At 34.1% G+C, this 24,876-nt stretch overlaps 1 protein-coding gene across 2 annotated transcripts in view; it reads right to left on the reverse strand.

Annotated features, from left to right (window-relative positions):
• The window catches only part of VEGFC (vascular endothelial growth factor C), a 124,482-nt gene that overhangs the window by 14,077 nt on the left and 85,529 nt on the right, over positions 1-24,876 (reverse strand). For both annotated transcript variants that reach the window (XM_039468607.2, XM_074396657.1), the window contains exons 3-4: positions 23,639-23,829; positions 10,122-10,273 (exon numbers count right to left, since the gene is read on the reverse strand). In XM_039468607.2, coding sequence (XP_039324541.1) covers positions 10,122-10,273; positions 23,639-23,829 — 343 coding nt within the window. The remainder of the gene's footprint in view (positions 1-10,121; positions 10,274-23,638; positions 23,830-24,876) is intronic.

Genomic DNA, 24,876 nt, shown 5'->3' on the forward strand with positions numbered 1-24,876 from the left:
TCCATTCATATCAACAGGTGATCCTTTGAAGTGTGAGACAATGTTTAGATAATGAGCTTTGTAGTAAAAAGGATCAACAGACATATGACTTATGATTTCAAAAACAGCTGCATATGGACATAAAGATTTTGAATTGGCAAAGAGGATAATTTCAGGGCAGACTAAAGATACACATTTTAAAATGCTGAAAAACGGTAGTTTCTGATCGTCTAGTACAGGACTGTGGTCCAATTAACTGGCAGCTAAGCTATCTCTCTACTTCTGCTATGATACAATTTATTAAACTAATGTTATGCCATTTTGCTTCATTCTCATTTGGTAAAGCAATAATGTATAACCTTCAAATTAAAAAGGAAAGAGTGAAGCATTATGGATAAAAGTAAAACTCATGGATATTGAAGCATCTAAGCATTTGGACTGAGGATCTGTTAAAGGTTAACAAACCAAAGACATCGAGACCTCAAGTTCCAAATCAGAGGTTTCCTTGGCTATAAATCTACTCTATTATTTGGAAATAAGATGAATACTCATAAGAATAAAATCTTCCTAAATAAACCCTAGTAAGTGTAACTTCTTGAAAGCAAATAAATTTTACTAAGTAAATAATGTCAACATTTTAATAAAAGAAATAAAAGCTAGCATTTTAATGAAATAAATAAATTTTTATTTCTTTCAGCAAAATAAATAAATAAATAAAAATGCAAATTAGCCTTCAGGCTAGATTTATCCATTTTTTTTTCTCAGCTTTTTTTCATCCTTTTTCTCTTTTTCATCACAACACAACTGTATTCCAAATACTGATAGAGCTTTTATCAGGTTGAAATAATACACATCTTTTATATTTATTATCCATTAAAAATATTTCAAGATTTCTTGGCTATACTGAACATTATCTTTTCATTCATTCCTCTACCCAGAAACAACCTCTGCTCCCCTAATACCTCTATAGAAAAGGTGAAATTCCCTAGGCTGGTGCTCCAAGCTTTACAATCACAGCGTTGTCTTTTTATTAAATCTCCTATTGCTTTCACAGCTTAAGACTCAATTAATCTGGTTTATTAACTGCCCTCAGAACGTGTTATTTTCTTACATCTTTAGGGGCATTGCCCATGCTATCCAAATAACTAATAAATTTAGCACTATTAACTTCAAGGCCCTGTCTATGTGACATCACACTCTCCTCTTTGATTGTACTCTCTTGCTAGTCTGTATATATGCTGACTTCCCTATAGTACATTGTCAAAGAATGTTAAAGAAAAAAACATAAAAACATGTGTTTATTTATTTAATGGAATGCTATAGTTATTAAATGAGTAATCCAGGTCTGTAGCTTGCAATATGACTATATCTCTAAAACACAATGTCAAGAGGAAAAAAAATGCCAACATTTTAACTTAAAATACAAAACACTCAATGCTGCACTATATAATATCTTCTGGTATGTTAATACATCCAGATGCCATAAAAAATAGAGAAGAGTGAGAATAATACAATTTTAGAGTAGTATTTACCTCTGGGAATGAAGGGTGAAGAATGATGACTGGGGATTTGGGCTGTATCTTTAGTAAATATGACAAAGTGTATATATATATATATATATATATATATATATATGTACATATATATGTGCACACACATATGACAAAGTATATATCTATATATATATGTATGCGCGCGTGCACGCGCGCACACACACACACACACACACACACACAATTCAGCCATGAAAAGAGGCCGGGTGCGGTGGCTAATGCCTATAATCCCAGCACTCTGGGAGGCCGAGGCGGGTGGATCACGAGGTCAAGAGATCGAGACCATCCTCGTCAACATGGTGAAACCCTGTCTCTACTAAAAATAAAAAAAAATTAGCTGGGCATAGTGGCGAGCACCTGTAGTCCCAGCTACTCAGGAGGCTGAGTCAGGAGAATTGCTTGAACCCAGGAGGTGGAGGTTGCAGTGAGCCGAGATTGAGCCATTGCACTCCAGCCTGGGCAACAAGAGTGAAACTCTGTCTTAAAAAAAAGAAAAGAAAAGAAAAGAATGCAATCCTGTCATTTGCATCAACATGGATGGAACTAGAGGCAACTCTGTTAAGTGAAACAAGCTAGGCACAGAAAGACACATATCTCATGTTCTGACTCATTTATGAGATCCAAAAAAGTGAATCTCATGGAGGTAGAGAGTAGAATGATGGCTACCAGAGGCTGAGAAGGGTGAGTCAGTTGTGGGGGGAATGAAGAGAGGCTGATAATGCATACCAAAGCACAGTTACATAGAAGAAACAAGTTCTAGTATTCCATAGCACAATAGGGTAACGATAGTTAATAATATTTTATTACATATTTTCAACATAGCTGGAAGATTTAAAATGTTGACAAAACAAAGAAAATCTATGATAAATGTTTGGGGTGATGGATATCCAAAATATCCTGAACTGATAATTATACAGTTATATGCATGTATCAAAATATCAAATATAGCCCATAAATACACATAATTATATCAATTAAAAAAATTAAAATGCAGTAATAACTACACCCCAAAAGGAATGGATTATATCAAAAAAAATTTAGTTTGAATCTCTGCTTTGCTACTTTTTTAGTAGTTGTGTGATGTTAGGGAAATTTACTTACCCTTTCTGATTTGGTTTCTCATGTGTAAATGGGAATTGGGAATTTCTTTCACTCTCTTGCTTTCTCTCCTCTTTTCTCAAAATACATTTTCCCTCTCTGTGCCCAGAGGATGGTAAGTTATTAGTAAATAAACTTACAATCTCTATTTCATCCTGTTCAGCTAATGGAGTAAGTCCCAGTCATTCTAGAACCACTCTAATATTTGGCACCTCTTACCACTTCCTCCTTCCTTGAACTCAGGTCTCCACTGGCTTTTGTGGTATCTCTCTCTTTTGCTATTCTGATCGTTTAAACACTTCTTCTCCATCTCCTGCACAGATTACGGTTTCTCCAGATTATTATGTCTCCTCTACAGATTACTGTTTCTTAAATACTGATTTCCCCACAGTTTTACTTGTGGCTTCTCTTGTCTTCTTACTTTCTATATTTCCCTTGGTTGAAATCATCTCTTCCAATTGTTCTAACTGCCACTTTGATGTCTTACAAATATTACAAGCACTCAAGCTAACATTTGTAAAATCTCAGTTCTCCTTACTTCTTCTTTTGAATGTTATTCATACAGTTTCATCCTCAACTTCTCCCTCTTTACCATCCCCCATATGTGGTTCCCAAGTCCTATGCTTTCTTGTATTTTAAATGTTTTTTTTCTACCTCTTTTCTTTCCATTCCCATTTCCACTGCCTTGGCCACCATCTTTAGTATTTCTCTTATCAGTTATTTCAGAAGATTACTCCTGAATTTTTCCACCTCCCATCTTGCTTCCTCTCATCCACATACTGCCTTGCCACCATGCACTTCTTTCTATAATACAAAACTGCAGATACCACATCTCTGCACATATAGTTTTAGTGGTTCTCAAGAGACTTTAAGAAAGAGCCCATTGTTGGCCTTGCATATGTGATTCTGTTGACCTCTCCAGACTCTTAACTGCCCTCTCTACTGTATCCGTGCCTCCAGGATGCTTTCTTACCACACTGATTTCAGTCACATGTTTACATGGCTGGCTCAAATATGGAATTTCTTCTGGAGTAATAATTCTATGTATCTTTCTATCTCAATGGTCTAGCACATTATTGGTACCTAGCAGAAACACAAATGCTATTTGTTGAATGAGTGAATGTAGTACAGCATAATGTTTTAGAGACTTATTATATTAGAAATATTTACGTTTGTTTGGATGCTGGTACATGAGTTCCTTAAAGAATTCTATTATTCATTTAAAAAATATCCCATATTCCCTTGTACAGATAGAAGACCTGACATAAATGTCTGATGAGTAAATAAACCAATACTTCTACCAAGGAGGAAAATCTAGCGGATCGCTGCTTAATCACAAATGGCTCCCTCCATGAAAAGAGAGTTTCTATTAAAGGGCCCATGGAAATACATAGCATTCAATTTGAAGAAAATATAAGAGGAAATAACTTGAAAAAATAATCTGTGGGAACACAAATATGAAAATTGGTATCTAATTGTGTCTGCTAGAGATAAATGCTACTTCCTCTGGTTTTTATGAAACTTTCTAATATTGAGACTTGAAAGTTTTTCTGTAAATACTAGACATGCTAGAAGATACTGGAGGAAACACATGGGCTTTAGAAATAAAATAATTATTTTTTATCTTTTCCTGGCAGATTTTTGGCTGCTTAGCATTGTACACATTAACGTTTCTAAGACTCAATTTCCTAATCTGCAAGATGTTAGTAAAAGTAGCAGCAATCACTTATTGAATGCCTATTACGTTTTAGGCACTATGGTAATATTTAACATGGATTGCTGCTTATAAAAATCACAACATCCCTGAGTTAGGAGTTATTACTATATTATGCTATTATACAATATTAGATTAATACAATATGGTATAATTTTATTGAACAGATTGATTTCAGTGAGGATTAGGTTATAATGTTATATCGTATGAAGTTATATGTAACATTTTTACTTATATATTCTTTTGTAGATTTAAAAAACGTGTCACAGGAAAGTTTACAGAACCTGCTCAAACTCAAAGAGAAATTAGAGCACAAATTCTCAAAATTGGAAGCCACCTACAGCATCCACACTCTTCAGCCCCACACTATGTGATGTGTATCACGAATGCAGCCACCAGCAGTATTTGTATGAACGTGAGGCAATGTGTGGCAGATGCTCTGTAATATTTAGTAAAATAAAACAATAGTAATGTAACTATAATATGTGTTGTTCTTACCTGACTATGAGTGCTCTAAGGTCAGAGGCAGCCAAGGGCATCTTTGTCTTCTCTAACGGGATCTAGAAGCGTTCTTTATCTTAGTGACTCAACATATAGTTTATGGATGATGCTTGGAAATCTCCCTCCCTAATGAATCACAAGCATCTTAAAGATTTGACTTAAAAAGTTATTCTAAAGGTTTTAAGAAATCTACTATTTTAAGCCTAAACTGCTTTAAAAATTACACTTTTCAAAAATGAATTTTATTAAGGAGAAATTTGCATACAATAAATTGTTCCTATTTTGAATTCATCATATTTTCATGTTTATGTGCCCACATTAACTACTGCCACAGTCAAAATACAGAATATTCCGATCACCTCACAATATTTCTTTTGCCCCTTCCCTGTCAATCCCAATCCACATCCTGAAACTCACATTGAATTGCTTTGAAAGGTGTTCTCCCACTCTAGAGTACATTTGCCTCTTCTTTTTTTTTTTTTTTTTTTTTTTTTTTTTTTTTGAGAGGGAGTCTTGCTCTGTCACCCATGCTGCAGTGCAGTGGCATGATCTTGGCTCACTGCAACCTCTGTCTTCCGGGTTCAAGTGATTCTCATGCCTTGGCTTTCTGAGTAGTTGGGACTACAGACACCTGCCACCACACCCAGCTAATTTTTGTAGTTTTAGTAGAGACGGGGTTTCACCATGTTGGCCAGGATGGACTTAATCTCTTGACCTCATGATCTGCCTGCCTCGGCCTCCCAAAGTCCTGGGATTACAGGTATGAGCCACAGTATCTGGCCACATTTGCCTCTTTTAAGAGTTTCATGTAAATCAAATCATGCAACATGTATTCTTTTTAGCCTTGCTTATTTTAGTCAGCTTAATGTCTCTAAGATCCTTTCATGTTCTTGTGCGTATCAGCAGTTCATTCTTTTTACATTGCTCAGCCACGTTCCAATGTATATATATACTAAAATGTGTTCATCCACTCATATTTCATGGGTATTCGAATTGGTTCCAGTTATTGACTAATAAAAAATATTTGTGTACAAGTTATTGTGTGGAAATATGTACACGTTAAATTCATAAGAAACTATCAACTGTTTTGCAAAATGATCAAACAATTTTAATACCCATTGGTGACATAGGATAGTTTTGGTTATACCACATTCTAACACCTTTTTTGGTCAGTCTTTTTAATTTCAGTTACTGTGATGATGACTATTCCTCTGAAATCTTAACAAATGTTAGAATTTTATAACATAGTTAAATGTCCATCATATATATATTATCACTGGTGTAGTTTTTTATTAAAGTGTGGGCTATAATTAATAATGGGTTGAGACCAATATTTTCAAAAAGAAAAACAGAATGAAAAAAATATTTGAGTATATCACATATAATAAGGCAAATATTCATAAAGGAAGTAAAATCATTTCTAAGAAGGTAAAAATTTGGTATGGTGTCGGGGGAGTAACTGAAATCTCATTTGGAGAGCCCAGTGATTTTTGGCTCTCCAAAACCCAAGAAAATCATACTCCTTAATACTTAATTTCTATTTGGTATTATTGGCTATTACAGCATTGGCAATGAAACATGCCTTAAGTGTTTGAAAATTTATGAGCTATGAAATTATGGCAACTAAGTGACTGTGACTGGAGGACTTTCTCTTGACTGACTGATTTCAAAGTCATATACCGAGTGGTATCTATGTGGGCCTACTGGCTGCTGTTGGTTACCTTGCGGATAATGCTTATGCTTGGTGCCTGGTGCTTTTGTGTGTGACTCGAGCTCTGAGAATCAAATAAGAATAATTTATATTTTATTATTAAGTCTGCAAATGTTAGTCATATCGTTATGTCAAATGATGAAAAAATTGACAATATCTAAATTGATATTTATCAGCTATATAAGTTAAAAGTTGTGTCTTATACTGAACAAAGTTAATAGTTAAGCTCTCTAAATATCTTTAAAGAAATTATTTTAAAAATGATTTTACTTTTGCTCGAAAAATAATGACTTTGAATAAATTATTATAATTGTATTATATAGTCAGATCAATTACTACTTTCATATATAATTTGATATATTACAGTTTATATAAGAAAATAGATTACCTTAAAAGTTTCTCAGCAAGTATGATTATAAATTTATATTAGCTGTTAAGACATTAAAAATTTTTAATTTAAATATTAACTTATACATTTTATTTTGTCATTTAACCCCATATTGAATAAGAAAGGACTTTATACTTTCTTTTTATGTATAAAGCACAGAGATACACATAGTATAAAGAGGGACAGAGTATATTTATGATATTAAAATTTTAGGGGGAAAGTGATTAGGAAAAAAATGTTTGTAAAAGGATCCTTGGAGTTGTGATAACGAGAAAACTTAAGCAGCACTATAATTAAGGACAATAGTTTTAAATGACAATTTGTTTTAATTTAATGTTTATACATAACTAATTATATATGAAGTTATCTGGTTGTCTAAAACTCTTTAATATTGATTGTGTGTGTGTGTGTGTGTGTGTGTATGTGTGTATACACATATACATATGTGTGTATGTGTGTATACCACATACATCCTGGTTTGGAATATAAAATGTATTTCTTACTGTAGATAGTGTTTTCAAAAATACTGAAAACACATGGATAAGGAAATGAATCAGACATGGATATTAATGGTAATAATAAATCTGCCCTTTAATGACTACCTTCTGGATACCAGATACTCGGCTAAGCATTGCGTAAGCATTTAGTACTTCACTCAATCCTCTTTACATCTTTACAGTTTATATGTAAAGAAACCGAGTTTCAGAGACATAAAACACCTGCTCAATCACAATAAAATGAATGAGTGGTGAATCTGAATTCAGAGTCATATATGGCTTACTCTAAGAGTCAGGCTCTTTTTCCTGTAGCTTCCTGTCTCTTCATGACCTCAAATAATGTATCCTAGTAGTTACATGAATAAGTATTTATGAAAACATGGCAAATGCTATAAAATACATCCAGACTAATCAGTTATTTTATTTAACAAGCATTAATGTACATTGCTTAGCTGACAGTTTGGAGTGTGATTTCCTCCTTTATCTGTAAAATAAGGCAAATGCTGCTGCCGAACTTCTAGATGAATTTTTTAAGGGTTAAATCAGACATACAATGCAGATAAAGGGCTGAGGGCACAGGAACGGCTCAAGCTTTTTTGCGTGTTGTTAGCTGAGTGCAGAGGACATAACTTCCTGGAAACACTCTCAAAATCAAGTTCCACATGCAACATTTGCAAACCCTGATAAAGCTATGTGAGGATGAGTTAATTCAGTAAGTGCTATGGGTATTCAAGAAGCAAAGGTGGTTGTGGTATTTGGAAAAGGCAAATGCAGGAGAAAGACCTTTACCTGAACTCTGAGAAATGGAAAGGGCTTTGGAAAGGCAGAAAAGCAGCTAGGGCCAGAATAGAAACAAGATGCAGAGCAGGAAATGAGCTTGACGTTCCGAGAATCGGACTCGGTGGAACACAGACTGGGTGAATAATGGAAGACAAACAAGAAAGCAAGGCTGACACCAGAAAAGAATGGTGAGAAATCTGTGCTCAGTTCCTTGAGCAATTGAAAGTCACTGTTTCTGATGAGACGAAGGAAATGATGCCTTTTAAGCTTCATAAAATAATGACATTATACAACAGGAGAAAGACTTGATGCTTGAAAACTAGTATTAACATCACTGTATTAAATCAGAGATGCGCAGAGGATGATATGGCAGTGATGGAAATGAAATATAACTTTAGTTTGGAACAAATATCTCCCCCTCCTGCAAAATAATCAATCGTGTTTAGATGGGATAGAAGAAGTAATGACAACTCTGTGATTTCAAGGCCTCAAAGAAAATAAGAATATACTGCCATGAATAATGTAGAAATAAAGGAGTTAACAAGTCTTTCTCTTTGTAATTATACCTAATATAATTACAAACATAGCAATAGAAGATAGATTTAGATAAAATATTGTAAGTCAAAAATATGGTTAGATCTTCAAATATAATTTTGGAAACCATGAGTATGGAGATAATGGCTAAAGCTCTTAGAATGTATGAGTCGCTGAGGGTTTCTCCTCAGGACTGGGGAAGATGAACAGAACTCTCATGCCTGCAGGGATGAAACTGCACATATCGCATCCTCTTTAGTTCAGTGGTAGTAGTCTCTTGCTAGCATCAGCATAAATTTATTCACAAATGTAAGATCTTCTCCTTCTCACATAAAAGGGGACAGATCTCTGTCAGTCAAACTAGGATATCCTCCAGGTTTTCCTAAACTGTCCTTAGACAAACCAGGGATCCCCCTATCGGCCATGCTAAGCAGAGCAGTACAAAGTGATTCAGTGGGGAAGGCCATGGTTTGCATATTACATTTTCTGTTGAGTCTTTTAAAAATGCAAGGTTTTCTTAAGTTTTTTATAATATGTATGTTTTTGAATCAATTTATGTAAATATTTGTTACAAATGTTGGAGTTATGTAAGTTTCATCCCTACGCACTAGATATCCTAAGGAACAAAGGATTGTATCCCTACTTTGGGGCAGAAAGTTCTCAGGTCTTAGGTGGTAATACATATTAACTCATTATTAGCTAATCACAGGGTCAGAACACGATGCTCCATCTGAGTTCTTCTATATGATCACATGAAGTATATGCTGCCATCTGCCCCTCCAAAAAAAATAGGATGGAAAGGAAACCTGAATAACAAATGATGGTTTGCATGTCAATTTTAAATGATATTAAATTTTTTCAAGTAATTAAGAACTATCTCACTATTCAAATCTTGCTGAAATAAGAAACATGGATATACATTTTTGTATTTGAGATTGAAGAAAGCAATTCAGTGCTAATATATATAAAATTATTTATATTTACTTTTTGTTTTGGGCTAAAATCTTATCAAAGCTGAAATGTTTTGACCTTTAATATGATTTATGAGTTAGCATCCCTGATTTTATAAATGTTAATTAAGCTACCTTACTGATATTTTATGAACACTGGTAGAATGTGTTTTATTCTACAGACGTACTTCTTTTATGTTATGAATTACTTTGCCTATAAAATGGGCTTCCCACTGATTTGTAATTTTCAGTTTATTTTCAAGGTATACTACACAAAATTTTGTCTTTGTTTTGTTTCTGAAGCAGAGTATATTATAGTAAATTTCATAAAGGTTATTTCAATAAACTTACATTTACTTGAAAATAATCTAATGCTAGTAGAGGATTCAAAAAAAATAGATTTAATTCATACTCACTGTGGTAGTGTCGCTGGCAGGGAACGTCTAATAATGGAATGAACTTGTCTGTAAACATCCAGTTTAGACATGCATCGGCAGGAAGTGTGATTGGCAAAACTGACTGTTACTGGCTTGGGGCCTTGAGAGAGTGGCACTGTAATTTCAAATAACTACAAAAAAGGGACAAAAAGAAGAAAAAATTATATAGATGCTATAAAGCACTTTTACGGTAAATACTGGAGTCCAAAAAAGAGTGAGATTTGCTCTATATAAGTAATTCTTTGCACTATATATACCTATTTTAAGAGAGAATTCTACAGTGTCTTCATAAGTTATAATTTTTCTATCTCTTAAAACATCTATAGAATCTACAGTAAGAACTAGCACTATAGAAGACATAAAGTGGTTTTTAAAAGAAGTAATTTTTAATAAATTTATCCAATTACTTAATTTTTATATTTTTATAATTCATAATTTGCTTATTTAAGCTCTGTAATAATGTAGACAGTAGGAAGGTATACCTAAGAATTTATGTCTAGTAGGTAGTCACATATATGTATCTAGAGCTTAGGAGAGCCACTGAAAACTCATTAATATTTAAGCTGTAATTGAAGTCTTGGACTTTGATGAGATTACCTGATGAGCACTCTAAATGAAAAGAGAAAAATGTCTAAGAATAGAAACCTGAGCACAGGTTTTCAAGTTTCCTGAGGCATCACCAGAAGCTGAGCAAGTGCCAGCACCATGCTTCCTGTGTAGCCTGCAGAAGAACCATAAGCCAATTAAACTTATTTTCTTTATGAATTGCCCAGTCTCAGATATTCCTTTATAGCAATTCAAAAACAAAGTAATAAGTAAGCACCACAGACTTTGGCATTGTCTCCAGTGAAACCAGACAGGTTAGGACCTGATAGTGAAGATAAGGCACTATTTGAGATAACTAACAAAAGAGTTTATGTTTTCCCACTCCTAACTCTTTGCAGAATGATTCCTGCTCCCACTGATGGCTGCCCTTCCAGATTCCACCCCAGCCTGTTATCCAAACAGTAGACAGACTGCAGTGAGCAAGATCAGTGATTATGGAGAAACTTCATCCATGCCTGGGTGGATAATATTCACAAATCAGGATCCACCCATGGGCACCAAGCATGAATTCCAGAACGGCGGTTTTGAAGAATGTTCTGGTGAGATGAAGAATAGTTAATTCACATTAAGAAAGCACATTAATTTTCCTGGAAAATTAAGTGTGGCTCTATGCTTTCAAAGGCTGCAAGAAACGTGTCTCTTAATACACTGACTAAAAGGATAAAAAGGCAGATAAAATGGTACTAAAACCAAATCACTGTTTGAGTAAACTGTCTTTTCCTCTAAGTTGAAGACTTGTATAAACAGTAAAATGGAAGTACAGTTGGAGAGAAAAATTTTGTAGCAGTTTAACTAAAGGAAATAAAGAAAATCAACAAACAAAGGAATAAAGAAAATCAAAGTATTAATAACTGATGTCTCATTTCTTTTATGTGTCTAAGTAGCAATTGGCAGGATGAATTCAGTTAATTTTATCAAAAGGAACAGAGGCTGAAAAATTATCTTGAAACACATCTTGCATTCCCAAATTTTGACCTGCTACATGATAACACCACCATGAAAAAAATTTAAGGGTCCAGAGAAAGATACCTCTGATAATATTAAAAGTAGAAAGAGTCTTGATAGTTGAGTTTTATTCATCTACCAACTTCAGGAAAATTAGTAACATCTACTGGGAGTATGCTGTCTTGGTGTGTATTAAGACATAATTGTATCTATACTAGCTCTTGTCACATACTAAAGAAGCCTCTTTAACTTTTCAAATTCTTTCTGTACTGGTCTCATGTGTGTATACTGATTTACTTTTATTTATCATTTAGATAAATTTTGATATATCATTTTATAATCACTTAGAAATGATTACAGTTTCTACTGCCTTTTCAGTAAATATAGTAAATTCTATTTTTTTTTTTGTTTACAGAACCTGTTGTGAATTCTACATAGCTATATTTAATCCCTGTTTCACTAATAATGTCCAAAACCTTTATTCCTAATTAAATAGCATGTGCTTAGGAAATATATTTTTTGAACTGAAAAAATAATTAGAAATGCATTATAAACTCGTATGTCCCCATCTCAAAATACATACATATTGTTTTCAAATCACTGGCAACTTCATGACTCCCCTAAATATGTAAGAATAAACAAGAGCTTAGTCTTGAGATACACACTTTAATTAGAGTTGTGGATGTGCAATTTACTATTTCTGTGACTTGGAAAAATTACCTAACTTCCCTAAGCCTCCATTTCATTATCTATAAAAAGGGCAAAAATAATAGTGATTTCAGTGTAGTGTTTGGATTTCTCTTCCTCCTCTTCTTCCTCTTCTCCTTTATTATTATTCATATCAGCCAAGATTGAGTTAAATTTCTGCTAAAAAAATTCCAGATTTTATAATTTCTATTTATATAGAAATTATAATTTCTGGAATTTTCTATTCTGAAACAGAAATTTTATAATTTCTATTTATAATCTTTTCTTGTTTAGTTTTCAATAACTATTTATTGAGTACCTACATGATACCAAGCTCCCTGCTATAATCTCAGGATAACAGTCATCAATAATGACCTTGCCCCTATGCAGCTGATCAGAAACATAACAGTGAGGGCCAGGAGTGGTGGCTCATGCCTGTAAACCCAGCACTTTGGGAGGCCGAGGTGGGCTGATTGCTTGCAGTCATGAATTTGAGACCAGCCTGACCAACTTGGTGAAACCCTGTTTCTACTAAAAAAGAAACCTCACAGTAAGGGTGAATGAGAAAAAATACAGACACAAAGAAAGAGAGAGGGATACTATGGTCAAATACCAAATAGTTTACCATAAACACTGAAGTTTAACTTCATATGCAATTTGTTCTTTCCATTAAATAACGATCTGAACTAACACAGTACCTAGAATTTCTCTCAAAAGAGTTTAGATCTAGCCAAACATATCAATGTTGAAAACAGAAAGTAGATCATTTTGTTTTAATAAAATGTGAATCACAATACTATTGTCAGACTATTTGTGCTTTATTGTGTATATAATAGTATTTTCTGTTCTACATTTAAGTTTATAGAATGTAAAATTTATGTATTATGTCCAGCACTAGCTAATAATTCCAAGTATGTATGTATGTTTATTTAGTAAATACTGATTGATAATGTATTTGACTGATAATATAATCCATTATAATTTGATATTTTGAAATTATAATTTTTCTAAAACAGTTCTATATAATAAAGTGAATTGTTCTAGAACAATAAATAATAATAACTTCTGTCCAATGTAGGAAACACAAAAAGTTGAATAATACAATTCATTATGGAGACTGATATATACTTTAGGCATAAAACATCAATTGCTGGTTAAGGAGAAGATCAAAAGGACATATTTTTAAAAAGGCATTTAAGCAAGGCTGGAAACCAAAAAAAAACATCTGACTGTATATTCTTTAAACTATAATAAACAAGAGGAAGTGGTAAGTGTTTCCAACTGAGAGGTTCCCAGCTATAATCTACTGGCATTCTTTAACAGGAATATTTAATAGTCAATTCTCACCAACAAGAATGGACTTCACATAAAGCCACATTTTGAAACAATAGATTGTTTATACCAGCATAGCAACGGCTGTAAAGCAACAATTCCTAATTGTACTTATCTTGCAGGCTATTCAAGAAAAAGGTGTAGAATTTCCTTACTGAGAAGATCTTGAGCTATAATTTAGTACCAAATTCTAAAGTAATGTTTGTGTGGATACAAACATGACACACACAAAAAAACCTTCCTTTAAAACTCATTATATCTTAAATATAACCAGTTTCTCTTCAGAACAAATCTTTCTACCATATTTAATTTAAATGTAAATATTCTAAACTTCAGTCTACTAAGTGCAGCTATATGTATCCCCATGAAGAATCTGATTAATAACTGTAAAATCAGATTTTAAAACTACACAACATTTAAAGAAATAATGGGAAAAGGTCTTAGCATTTTGACTTAGGGTTGCAACCACATGGCCAGCTATAAAAGGTCTATGGAACTTAAATTGAGTTTGGGAAAGAATATGGAATAACAGATAGCCTAACATTTAAATCTGGTACTGAATTAATTTTAACATACTGTTATGCATAAAATGTATATATAGTACCACAATTAAAATAAAAACCTCGATTCAAGAGTTTTACAAATACTGAACAAAATATGTGAATCTCATTGTAACTTGGGATGAAAAAAAGTGGTATTTTTCACAGGTGCATTCATTATGTTCTTAAGGCAAATGTTATTCTTAAAGAAATTTCTGATAATGGCACTGGTATAGAGTTCTTTTTCCACACCAGGATAGAACCTCATTTCCAACAACTGTGCTTGCCAAATACTAACTTGCTAAAGACACAATGCAAATCATGTTCCACGTGCTGAGTAGACAGAAATGTAATAAATTAATCTTGCAGACTGATGCAATATTCTGTTTAATTAATGGAAGAAATATCTCTGACTGCGGTGCAAATTACACTTCTAAGTTTCATTATATAGTTGCTTATTTTACATAGGTTTAAATATTATTGCTGTAAAATTTTATAAAGCATTCTCCTTAAATATAATTGAACATGGCTTTACTAATATGCATGCTCATATCATTGCTTTATAAAATAATGAAGAAGAAGTAGCTGTTTTTTTTTTTAAGATGGCAATGCAGAATTTAAAATAATGCTGCTTCTGTATATTAGAATTGTTAGCTCATAGCGACCTAGCTTCCAGGTTAAACTGGCTTCTTTAGTCTGGCACAAATGAACACAGCAAAGAAGCTTTAGTGTCTCGAACTTTGTTTAACCACACCAGTTTCAAGGAGGCTCCATAGATGGAGTTATTTTCTTTATTATTTCCTAGATTTAGTAAAATATACAAGGTAAATACTAACATTCAAGCAACTTTTTAACCCAAATGTGTGCCTCAAAAGCAGATGACTTTCTTCTGCTTCTGCTTTCATCACCAAATAATTTTACCCTCTGTACAATTCGTTTTCTACTTTTTGCAGAAAGAAGAAAACAAAAAGTAGAAAATGTAGAGTTGCATCTCTTAAATATCAGCTTCTCTTAAGAAAATATACTCAAAGTGCATGTTTATGAAAGAGGTCAAAAAGACATCCAATCTACTTAACTTTTCAAAGTCACTCAGATATTTGTGTGCAGGACTTTGAAGCAGTTGTTGATTAGTACACTCTGGAATGCTCAGTGCATGTGTTTTTACTTTTCAAGGAACAGCTGGCTTCCTCACCCTTTCTGATAACCTGCCCTTGATTTAGCTCCATAAAAAAAAAAAAAAAAAAACATTTCTACGAAGTATCTATAAAAAAAACTTGAGTTTAACATTACCTAAGGTACACTTATCTTACAATTTATATCGTTCCAATTGGTGGCTTTTGTTAAAAAGTGTGTATTTCTGGAACTCTTTTAACAAAATGAAAGTCTTTTTTTTTAATTTTTACCTTAAGAAAATACAGCAATAAGAAACCTTCCTTTCATATTTGAAGGAAATTGTCACACACTCCCATTCATACTACATTGTTAATATAATAAATTGAATAAACTCAGGAAAAGGTGCTACTTTGGTAAAAGTTTTCAGAACTTGGAATATTAGTAAAAATGTAGGAACACTGCCTTTCTGCTTTCAGGAATTTTATGTCTCACTCTCCCTTGGTTTGTAAACAGCCTGGATATGTATTCCCATAAGCCTTTGTACTTTTCTTTCACAACATTTAAACTACTTTTAATTACTTGATAAATGTTGAATTCCCTTGATAATTTGTTACTTCCATTAGGGCAGGATCTATACATCAATGTACACCTACACTTAGTGCATAGTATGGTTTCAGTACATAGCGTGAACACCACGTAATAGAATATGCACTTGACTAACTAAATTTAAATTAAAATGATCTGCAGCGCTTGGTGGCTCACACCTGTAATCCCAGCACATTAAGAGACCAAAGTAGGTGGATCATTTGAGGTCAGGAGTTCATGACCAGCCTAGCCAACATGGTAAAACCCCACTCTACTAAAAATACAAAATTAGCTGGGTGTGGTAGTAGGCACCTGCAATCTCAGCTACTTGGGATGCTGAGGCAGGAGAATCAACTGAACCCAGGAGGCAGAGGTGCAGTGAGCCGGTATCATGCCACTGCACTCCAGCCTGGGTGACAAGAGTGAGACTCCATCTCAAAAAAAAAAAAAATCCCTTATATTATTTAAAAAAAAAAATCCCTTATTTTATATATATATATATATGCAAATCCTTTGGATAAAAGAAGGGCATGATAATACAAAATCAAAGAGAGAAATGCAGGGCACAGCCAATGATGAATGTTGGCTTTCCCTTGATATTAATGTTTGCTCTTCTCTTCTGATACATGAATATCCTAAGAATTAATAACCACACCAGGCTTCAAATTACATTTATTAGTATGATGTTTCCTCCCAAAACTATAATTAAAGATCCAATCATTGTTCCAGAATTTTAGAATTATATATCAAACCTTCTGGTATCTCCATCTAAACACTATTCAGACTCTTTCAACTCAGCATATTCAAAATTTGACCTTAGACCCCAAATTTGTTTCTTTTTATTCAACTATTCATTTTATTCATTTCTAAGTGTTTGCTATGTGCCAACTACTGTGCTATTCTTTAGTGTAAAAAGCAAACACAATCTTTGCTTTCATGGAGTTTAGACCTAGGGAGTAAGGTTGAGTGCAGTACTCACACCTGTAATCCCAGCACTTTGAAAGGCAGAGGTGAGTGGATCACCTGAGGTCAGGAGTTTAAGACCAGCCTGGCCAACATGATGACACGCCATCTCTACCACAAATTCGAAAAAATTAGCTGGGTATGGTGGTACAGGCCTGTAATCCGAGCTACTTGGGAAGCTGAGGCAAGAGAATTGCTTGAACCTGGGAGGCAGAGGTTGCAGTGAGCTGAGATTGTGCCACTGCACTCCAGCCTGGGCGACAAGAGTGAGGCTACATCTCAAAAAAAAAAAAAAAAAAAAAAAAAAAAAAAAACCCAAAAAACAAAAAAGCAAAAGCCTAAGGAATAAAACAAAGAAAACAATCTGACAGGTAAGGTAATATTGCTAAAATATGGTAACAAAGGATGCTCTGGAAGCACACAACAGAATGTCCTCAAAGTGACATTCATGTTTGGTCTAAAGATATGGAATCATGTATAAGGAGACGTTTTAAACACAGAGTAAAGCATTGCAATGCTGTAGATGACAGATTGTGACATAATCCAAGAAGTGAAAAGAATTTGGGTCTTGGTGGTAAGTAGTTTTTGTGGGGAAAAGCATTGGCATTTGAAGCTGGGCATTTAGGTAGCATCCAGATCATTGAGGGTCCAGGAAATCATTAAGGAATTTTGACTGAAAGAACAGTTCTATTCAAACCACTAACAACTTAGAACATTTGTACCAATCCATCTGAACAGATGCTGGCCTGAACAAACCAATTAGAAAAGACAAGCTTATCACCCCACTAGTTGAATGCTGGCTCTGTCCCAATAAGGCAATGTTATCGTGGAGTTTTTAGCAGTATCTGGCTTACCATTTGGAAAAGAAAAAAAAAAAATCACTGCTAAAAAGTGGAAAATGGATCGGAGGAAAGGAATAATGGAGGCAGGAGACCAGTTATTAGGTTTGTCCAAGAGGAATGGTCTAGGTGAGGGGTAAATGTGGCCTAGATCAGAGTGGGATAAGCAGTATGGAGACACTGGGTGGGTCCTTTCATTAACCACTTTCAATAGTTAATGAAAGACTCTAGGACACTGGATGGGTCCTAGAGATGTCTGCAAGGTAGATCGAATAGCAGTTAGTTTTAGTGAAAGGAAGAATAACTTGGTTTGACCAATGGGTTGAATGATGATGTCATTTACTAAGACAGAGAATGGTGGACGAAGAATAAGATTCACTTACTTGCCTATTTGGGAGAGGTGGTATGAAATAGGTTGTAGCCGTTAAGTGAGACAGACTGACCTGTCTGAGGGAAGCCAAGTCACAAGGTTGAGTGGGCAGTATAGAAATCAGGAGAGAAGCCTGACTGGAGAGAAAGGTTTGGGGAAAGTTTAAAAAAAAAAAAGTAGATGAGAAAACAAAAGGAAAGTTACAGAGTCCAGAGAGAAGGTCCCTTAGGTCAGAATTCTCAGGAGAAATACATTTTTGATAAACTACAAATTTTTAATTCTCAAAACCATCAAATCTTTAAAAAATTAAAATAACAAAATAAAAACTAATGCTATAAAAATTTTTAAATATGACTGTATTAAAGAATATATCAATATTGTGATTATTCCAAGTATAAAGACTATTAAAATGATAGAAAAAAACTAAAAAACAGCATAAACCAATAACAAAAAACCAAGACAAACTGCAGAAATTTCATAGGCAAATATTGATTTTTTAAACAAGCGGATGATTGGGAGGAAACTGAAAAAACTCATATCAACTTTGTAAATCTATTATAAAAGTAAGCCTAAATTCTGCAAAGCTGGGAAGTGAAAGACGTGAAATCCAGCAAGAAATGATTCCATATGATCTAAATAGAAAATTTTCTTATAGCAAATATTTGATGTTTAAGTACTGAGGATACTGGGCAAAATTATTTCACCTATATGCAGCTTAAACTAAATGCTCATCTTACCCTTGGCCCCTTGCAATCTTTCTTTCTTCTTTCTTTTCTCTTTCTTATTCTCTTTCCCTTTTTTCTTTCTCTTTCCTTCCTTCCTTTCTTTTATTTTCTCTTTCTTTCTTTCTTTCTCTCTCTCTCTCTTGCTCTCCCTTTCTTTATTCTTTGTCTCTCTCTCTCAACTTCTGCTGTTTCTCACTTTTCATTTTTGGAAGGGTCTGGCTGTGTCACCTAGGCTGGAGTGCAGTGGTACAATCTCTGCCCACTGTAGCCTCTGCCTTCCATGTTCCAGCAATCCTCCCACCTCAGCTACCTTCCAAATTGCTGGCACTATAGGCTTGCAACACCTTGCCTGACTAATTTTTGTACTTTTTTGGAGAGACAGGGCTTCACTATGTTGTCCTGGCTGCTCTTGGATTCTGAGCTCAAGAGATCTGCCCGTCTTGGCGTCCCAACGTGCTGGGATTACAGGTGTAAGCTACCGTGCCTAGCCAAGCCTTGCAATTTCTGAAGTCTAAACCTCTCCAAGGCCTCCTTCTTGATAGGGCAATTTTTCGGCTACTGAGCATACACACTTGAATAAATACTTTCACTCTAATACCCATTGGATTAATATAACATTTAATTAGACCAATGCATAAAACGAATATGCCATAGTCACAGGAAAACCACTAATGGTTAATGAAAGACTAAATTTATTTACTTTGCTTATTATCAATGTACTGATTTTCTGTTTTCCAAGTTTAGATTTTACCTAAGGTATGCCTGTTATCTATTTGGCCCATATGTAAAGTATGCATTTATTTGGTCAACCAATAGTGAGAAAAATAGAATGTTGGCTCTTGCTCATATTAACTACTGAAAGAATAAAGAATAATTTTCTCCCTTATCTGTAAAATAAACATATCTATATACTTTTATTTTACATATATACTTTATTATATATTATTTATATTTTTATATTATTTTATATATAAAAGTATACACACACACACACACACACACACTTTTATTTTAGGTTTGGCAGTACATGTGAAGGTTTGTTAAACTCATGTCATGGGAGGTTTTGCACAGATTATTTCATCACCCAGGAATTAAGCCCAGTACCAAATAGTTATCTTTTCTGTTCCTCTCCAGAAACAGAGTCTTTCTAAAAGATCAAGCTAAACTGACAGCATAATCTTTTGTTTGGCAAAAAGATTCATTATTTGAAAATTACACAAGTGAATTAATGAGCTATTTTATTATTATTAATCCTCAAGGTAGCAGTTTTAAGCCTGGTTTAACAGAAAAAGGCTAGAGGTCAGGGAACCAAAGCAACTCCCTAAAGCTGTGGGAGAAAATGCTGTGGACATGTCTATATTTTCATTTGTTCTCATGTAAAGGTCCACAGATTTTATGTGGTAATAAAAGGAATTTGCGCACCAATTAGTGAACAGATCTGTTTTTGCCTTCGTGGAGGAGGGAGACATTAATCAAGTAATAATGACTATATAATTATAAACTATATGATTATAAGCTATGGTAAATGCTATTTTAAAAGTATGGGAAACTATAAAGCATTTCCTACAAATATTGGGTCTCATCTAAATAGGTCAGAAAGTCTTGCCTGGGGGCTTGCTGAAGCCACTCAATGCCCAAGTTGAGATCTGAAGAACTAGCACCTCAAGAAAGAGGAGACTGGAAGGCCAGGTAAACCTAAAGGTGTGTGTACTAGGGTCCAGGAGCAGAGGAAACAGGATGATGCCCAGAACTTGGAGGAAGCCTACAGCATTGGAAGCACAAGATGAAGGTTATGTTAGATGATGCTGAAGAGGGGGTATAGGCCAGAGATTGCAGGTTGTGATAAAGTTGTGGTCTTAAATATATTTCATGTTCTCACTCACATGGGAGCTAAAACAGTGGATCTCATAGTGGTAAAGAGAAGAATATTGATTATCAGAGGCTGAGAAGGGAAAGGGTAGACAGGGTGGAGAGTGGTTGGTTAAAACACAAGTAAACAGAAGGAGTAAGTTTTAGTATTCAATAGTACATCAGGGAAATTGTAGTGAACAACATATGTATATTTAAAAAAAAAAAAAACAAAACAAAACTGCAAGAGAAGAACTGTAGTGTTCCCCATAGAAAGAAAAGATAAATGAGGTGATGGATATCCCAATTACTGTTATTTGATTATCACACATTTTGTACAGGTATCAACATATCACACATGCCCCCAAAATATGCACAACTATGATGTATCAATAAATATCACCTTTACAAAAGATTTTTGTCTTATTTTAAGAGCAATGGAAATTACTGAAAGGCCTTTATGCTGGAGATTGACATCAGATCTGTGGAGTTTTTTTGTTTTTGAAACAGGGTCATGTTCTGTCACCCAGGCTGAGTGTACAGTGGTGCAATCCTAGCTCACTGCAGCCCTGAACTCCTGGGATCAAGCAATCCTCCTGCCTCTGCCTCCTCAGTAGCAAAAACCACAGGCGTGAGCCACGATGCCTAGCCCCAGACCTATGTTTTTAAAAAACATGCTTGAAAGTAATTTATAGAAAAGATTAGGAAGAAAGAAAATGGAAGAGGAAGAGCAGAGAGAAAGTTATTTCATTAGCTGGAAAGAGTATCCAAAGTACCTTGGTTTACTATTCGATTTAAATCAAATACCATATTACAAATATAATCTAAAACATATCATGTTGCTTAACTGAATTACTTTAAAATATACATTGTTAACAGTATTCCAAAAATAGTATATTTCAATTCCTAAATCATCCATATTTAATTTTCTCTAAAAGGAAATGACTTTTTTTTCCAAGAGACTCAGTATATCAAAATTCCTCTTAAGGGGTTTGGCTTGAATATAAAAACATTTTAAATATTAGTAGGATTTAAAAATGAATATTACCTTTCAGAGAATATCTCCTTGGCATAAATATTTCTGTTTAAGTTATTTAAAAGTATGTAGTTCTAAAACTTAAAGGATTTTAAGCAATACTGTTTGATTTCAGGATTATGATAGGATAAACACCTAATACCAACAAAACCTGTTAAAGTAGTATTAATATATTTAGAATAGTAAATATAAAACTATAATGTCTTATTGTTTATTTTACTACTGTTTGATAAAGACTCAGGGAGGATAAAAACTAAGGAAAACTTTTGTTATGACCAATATGTTAGTCTATTAAAAATATTAGAATTTTGACTACTTCTGAAATATTATCAGGTTCCCACAACCATACATTTTTCTGGTAAAGTTTCTAAATGCATGGCTATGTTTAGAGTCATACTGTTTTCCTTGAGAACACATGTTGCAACGAACCCTAAATTATTTTACTGTGCTTTTAGGAAATAATCAGAAAGAACTGCATCTGGGTAAGCTGAACTAACTATGACACTGATAGAAATGAAAGAAGGCCCCAAAGCATCACTTTTTTTTTTTTTTAACTTTTAGAGTTGAGGCAAAGGCAAGCTTAATGGAAAATTTAGCTTTATAATTTATTTTTAGTTTCTTGCAAGTCTTAATCTAAAGTGGTTTGCTTCCATATTGAGTAGGTGAACAATATAAAGAAACTCAATTTTTGGAAAAAAAAAAAAAAGCAATTAATTTGGGTTGTATAATAAGACAATGTCTCCAAACTCAGAGGCCAAATGATCATAACAGTTACAATTTAAAAAATATTCAACTAGCAGAAAAGAATGTAGTTCATGGAATTGAGACAGTAATCTTAACTCTGATTTCTATTAATTTTATATTGAAATAAGAGTAGGTTTTATTAGTGAACACCATGTAGATCAGCTAAAGTTTGCATAAAATTGAAATCTTAATTTTCTGTCATACCACCTCATACAAATCAAATCTAACACCACATCTTTCAAACAATTTCATTTTTCATTCTCAAGGTCAAAGAACAGTTCTGAATTTAGCCAGGTTTATGTATGTTAGTCTAACTCCTGAAACAGCTTGGAAAGACCACTAGGACAACCACAGTTTTGTCTTTTGGAATAAGTTTGCTCCAGCCCAGCCCACAGGACTGGACTTTTCCAATCATTTCTGTGCAGAGACCAGGGGTACACACAGTTTCAAACAACACTCCATGGCTATCACTAGCACATAAGCATGTTCCACAGCCAGCCTCCTCTACCACATAGACCTGCAAAGCAGGTTTATGTATCTGGTCTGAAAAGCCCTAATCCACACCCAAGCTTAAGTGACATTTCCTGGTTATCAGAAGCTTAACATTTAATGAGATCAACTTCCCAGTTTTTTGAAAACATTTGCGACCTAGTGTCAGAGGTATCCCCTTTGCTTTCAAAAGGAAGACAAATTTGTTCAATGAAATGGCTTTTTTCAATACTATACCACTGTTTCACAGAACACATGCATTAAATTTTATACTTTGAATATGTACTTTGTACTGTTATCTCCACCATCAGAAAGCTTAACAATTTAAAAGTATTTTATTGCCAAATGAAAATCTTTATTCTTCAAGATCAACACACACACACACATACATGTATACACATACATATGTATATTTATTGTTTTCTTCATGAGGCTTTGACTCCACTATATGAAGAGTTTGCAAAGTGACAAAGCACCAATTATCTTCTTTGTGACACTGCATTGTCAAAAACACAAAATACTGAAAAATGGACTTCATTCCCCAAAGATAACCGAAGAGACCCTGAGTTGAACCAAGTTACTTTAAAGCAACCAGAAGTTTAAGCACATCATCCCCAAAGTTAAAGGTTCTGATTGAGAGGGCTCTTGCAGGTAGCAGGAATGGGCAATACCCACCGTCTTGCTGAGGTAGCCTGTGCTGGTGTTCATGCACTGTAGCCCCTCACTGTTGCAGCAGCCCCCACATCTGTAGACGGACACACATGGAGGTTTAAAGAAGGTGTTTGTTGCAGCTCCAAACTCCTTCCCCACATCTATACACACCTCCCGTGGCATGCATTGAGTCTTTTTCCACTCATTATCAATACCTGTCAAGTCATAGGGAAGCCAGTCAGTTTTACAGAAACCACCAAGGGAAAAAGCCCACAGCAACTGCAAGTCACGCACATTCAGTTTCAGATTTTAAGATTTAAGTACAATACATAACTAAAGAGACCGCTGATGGGGTCCTAAGTTGACTTGTGAATATGATGTAACATTGAAAAAACAACTAAGGATATTTTATTTAAAAAACTCATTGCTACAGCCAGGCAATGAGCAAAATTAGGATTGTGCTTTATTAAAAGTACCCCAATATCCCATAACACTAACATTTGGTTTTCCTTTCTTAGGAAAATGGTAATTTAATATATGAATGTTTATAATATGTACAGAAATACTCATGTTAATTCTCTATAGTATGGGCAATTTTTGTGCTCTCAATGAAAATAAAAATATAATTTTATTTTTCTTTAAAATTGAGTTGCATACAAGAAGATGGCTATGGTTTCAGGTTCAAGTCAAAATCCTTCTCAGATTGACTATTTGGCAACCTTGAATAATGTCACGGCAGTAGCCACATGAAATGCAAAGTTATTTTCCAACAACTGGACTCATTCTGAACTAACTTTCTTCAGCCAGGTCAAGTTTTCCTATCCCTTTCATCTTCCGTTTGAAATTTTGTTTCTAATGAGTTAGTGGTTTACCTATAATGCTGTTAACTTTTTAAATTCTGCATTACAAGTGATGTACTTCCTAAGTATACTAGTTTATTTCTCCCATATTTCCCCTAAAAGAGAATCTTTGGAAAAGGACATAAACTATTGGTTATACAACTGTGAGGTCATTTTGTTTGTTTGCCTTTGTCCTCAAAATGCTTTCCAATATCAAACTTTTATACCGATTAAGAGCTACCAACTGAAGGGTAGTAGTTTTTAAAATTACTCCACCAACTTTTTTTTTTTTTTTTTTTTTAAATAGAGATGAGGTCTTGCTGTGTTGGTCAGGCTTGTCTCTGTCTCCTGGCTTCAAGCAATCCTCCCACTTTGGTCTCCCAAAAGGCTCAGATTACAGACATGAGCCTCTGTGCCCAGTTC

This window comes from Saimiri boliviensis, chromosome 3 (genome assembly GCF_048565385.1).
Source record: "Saimiri boliviensis isolate mSaiBol1 chromosome 3, mSaiBol1.pri, whole genome shotgun sequence".
Classification (NCBI taxonomy): domain Eukaryota; kingdom Metazoa; phylum Chordata; class Mammalia; order Primates; family Cebidae; genus Saimiri; species Saimiri boliviensis.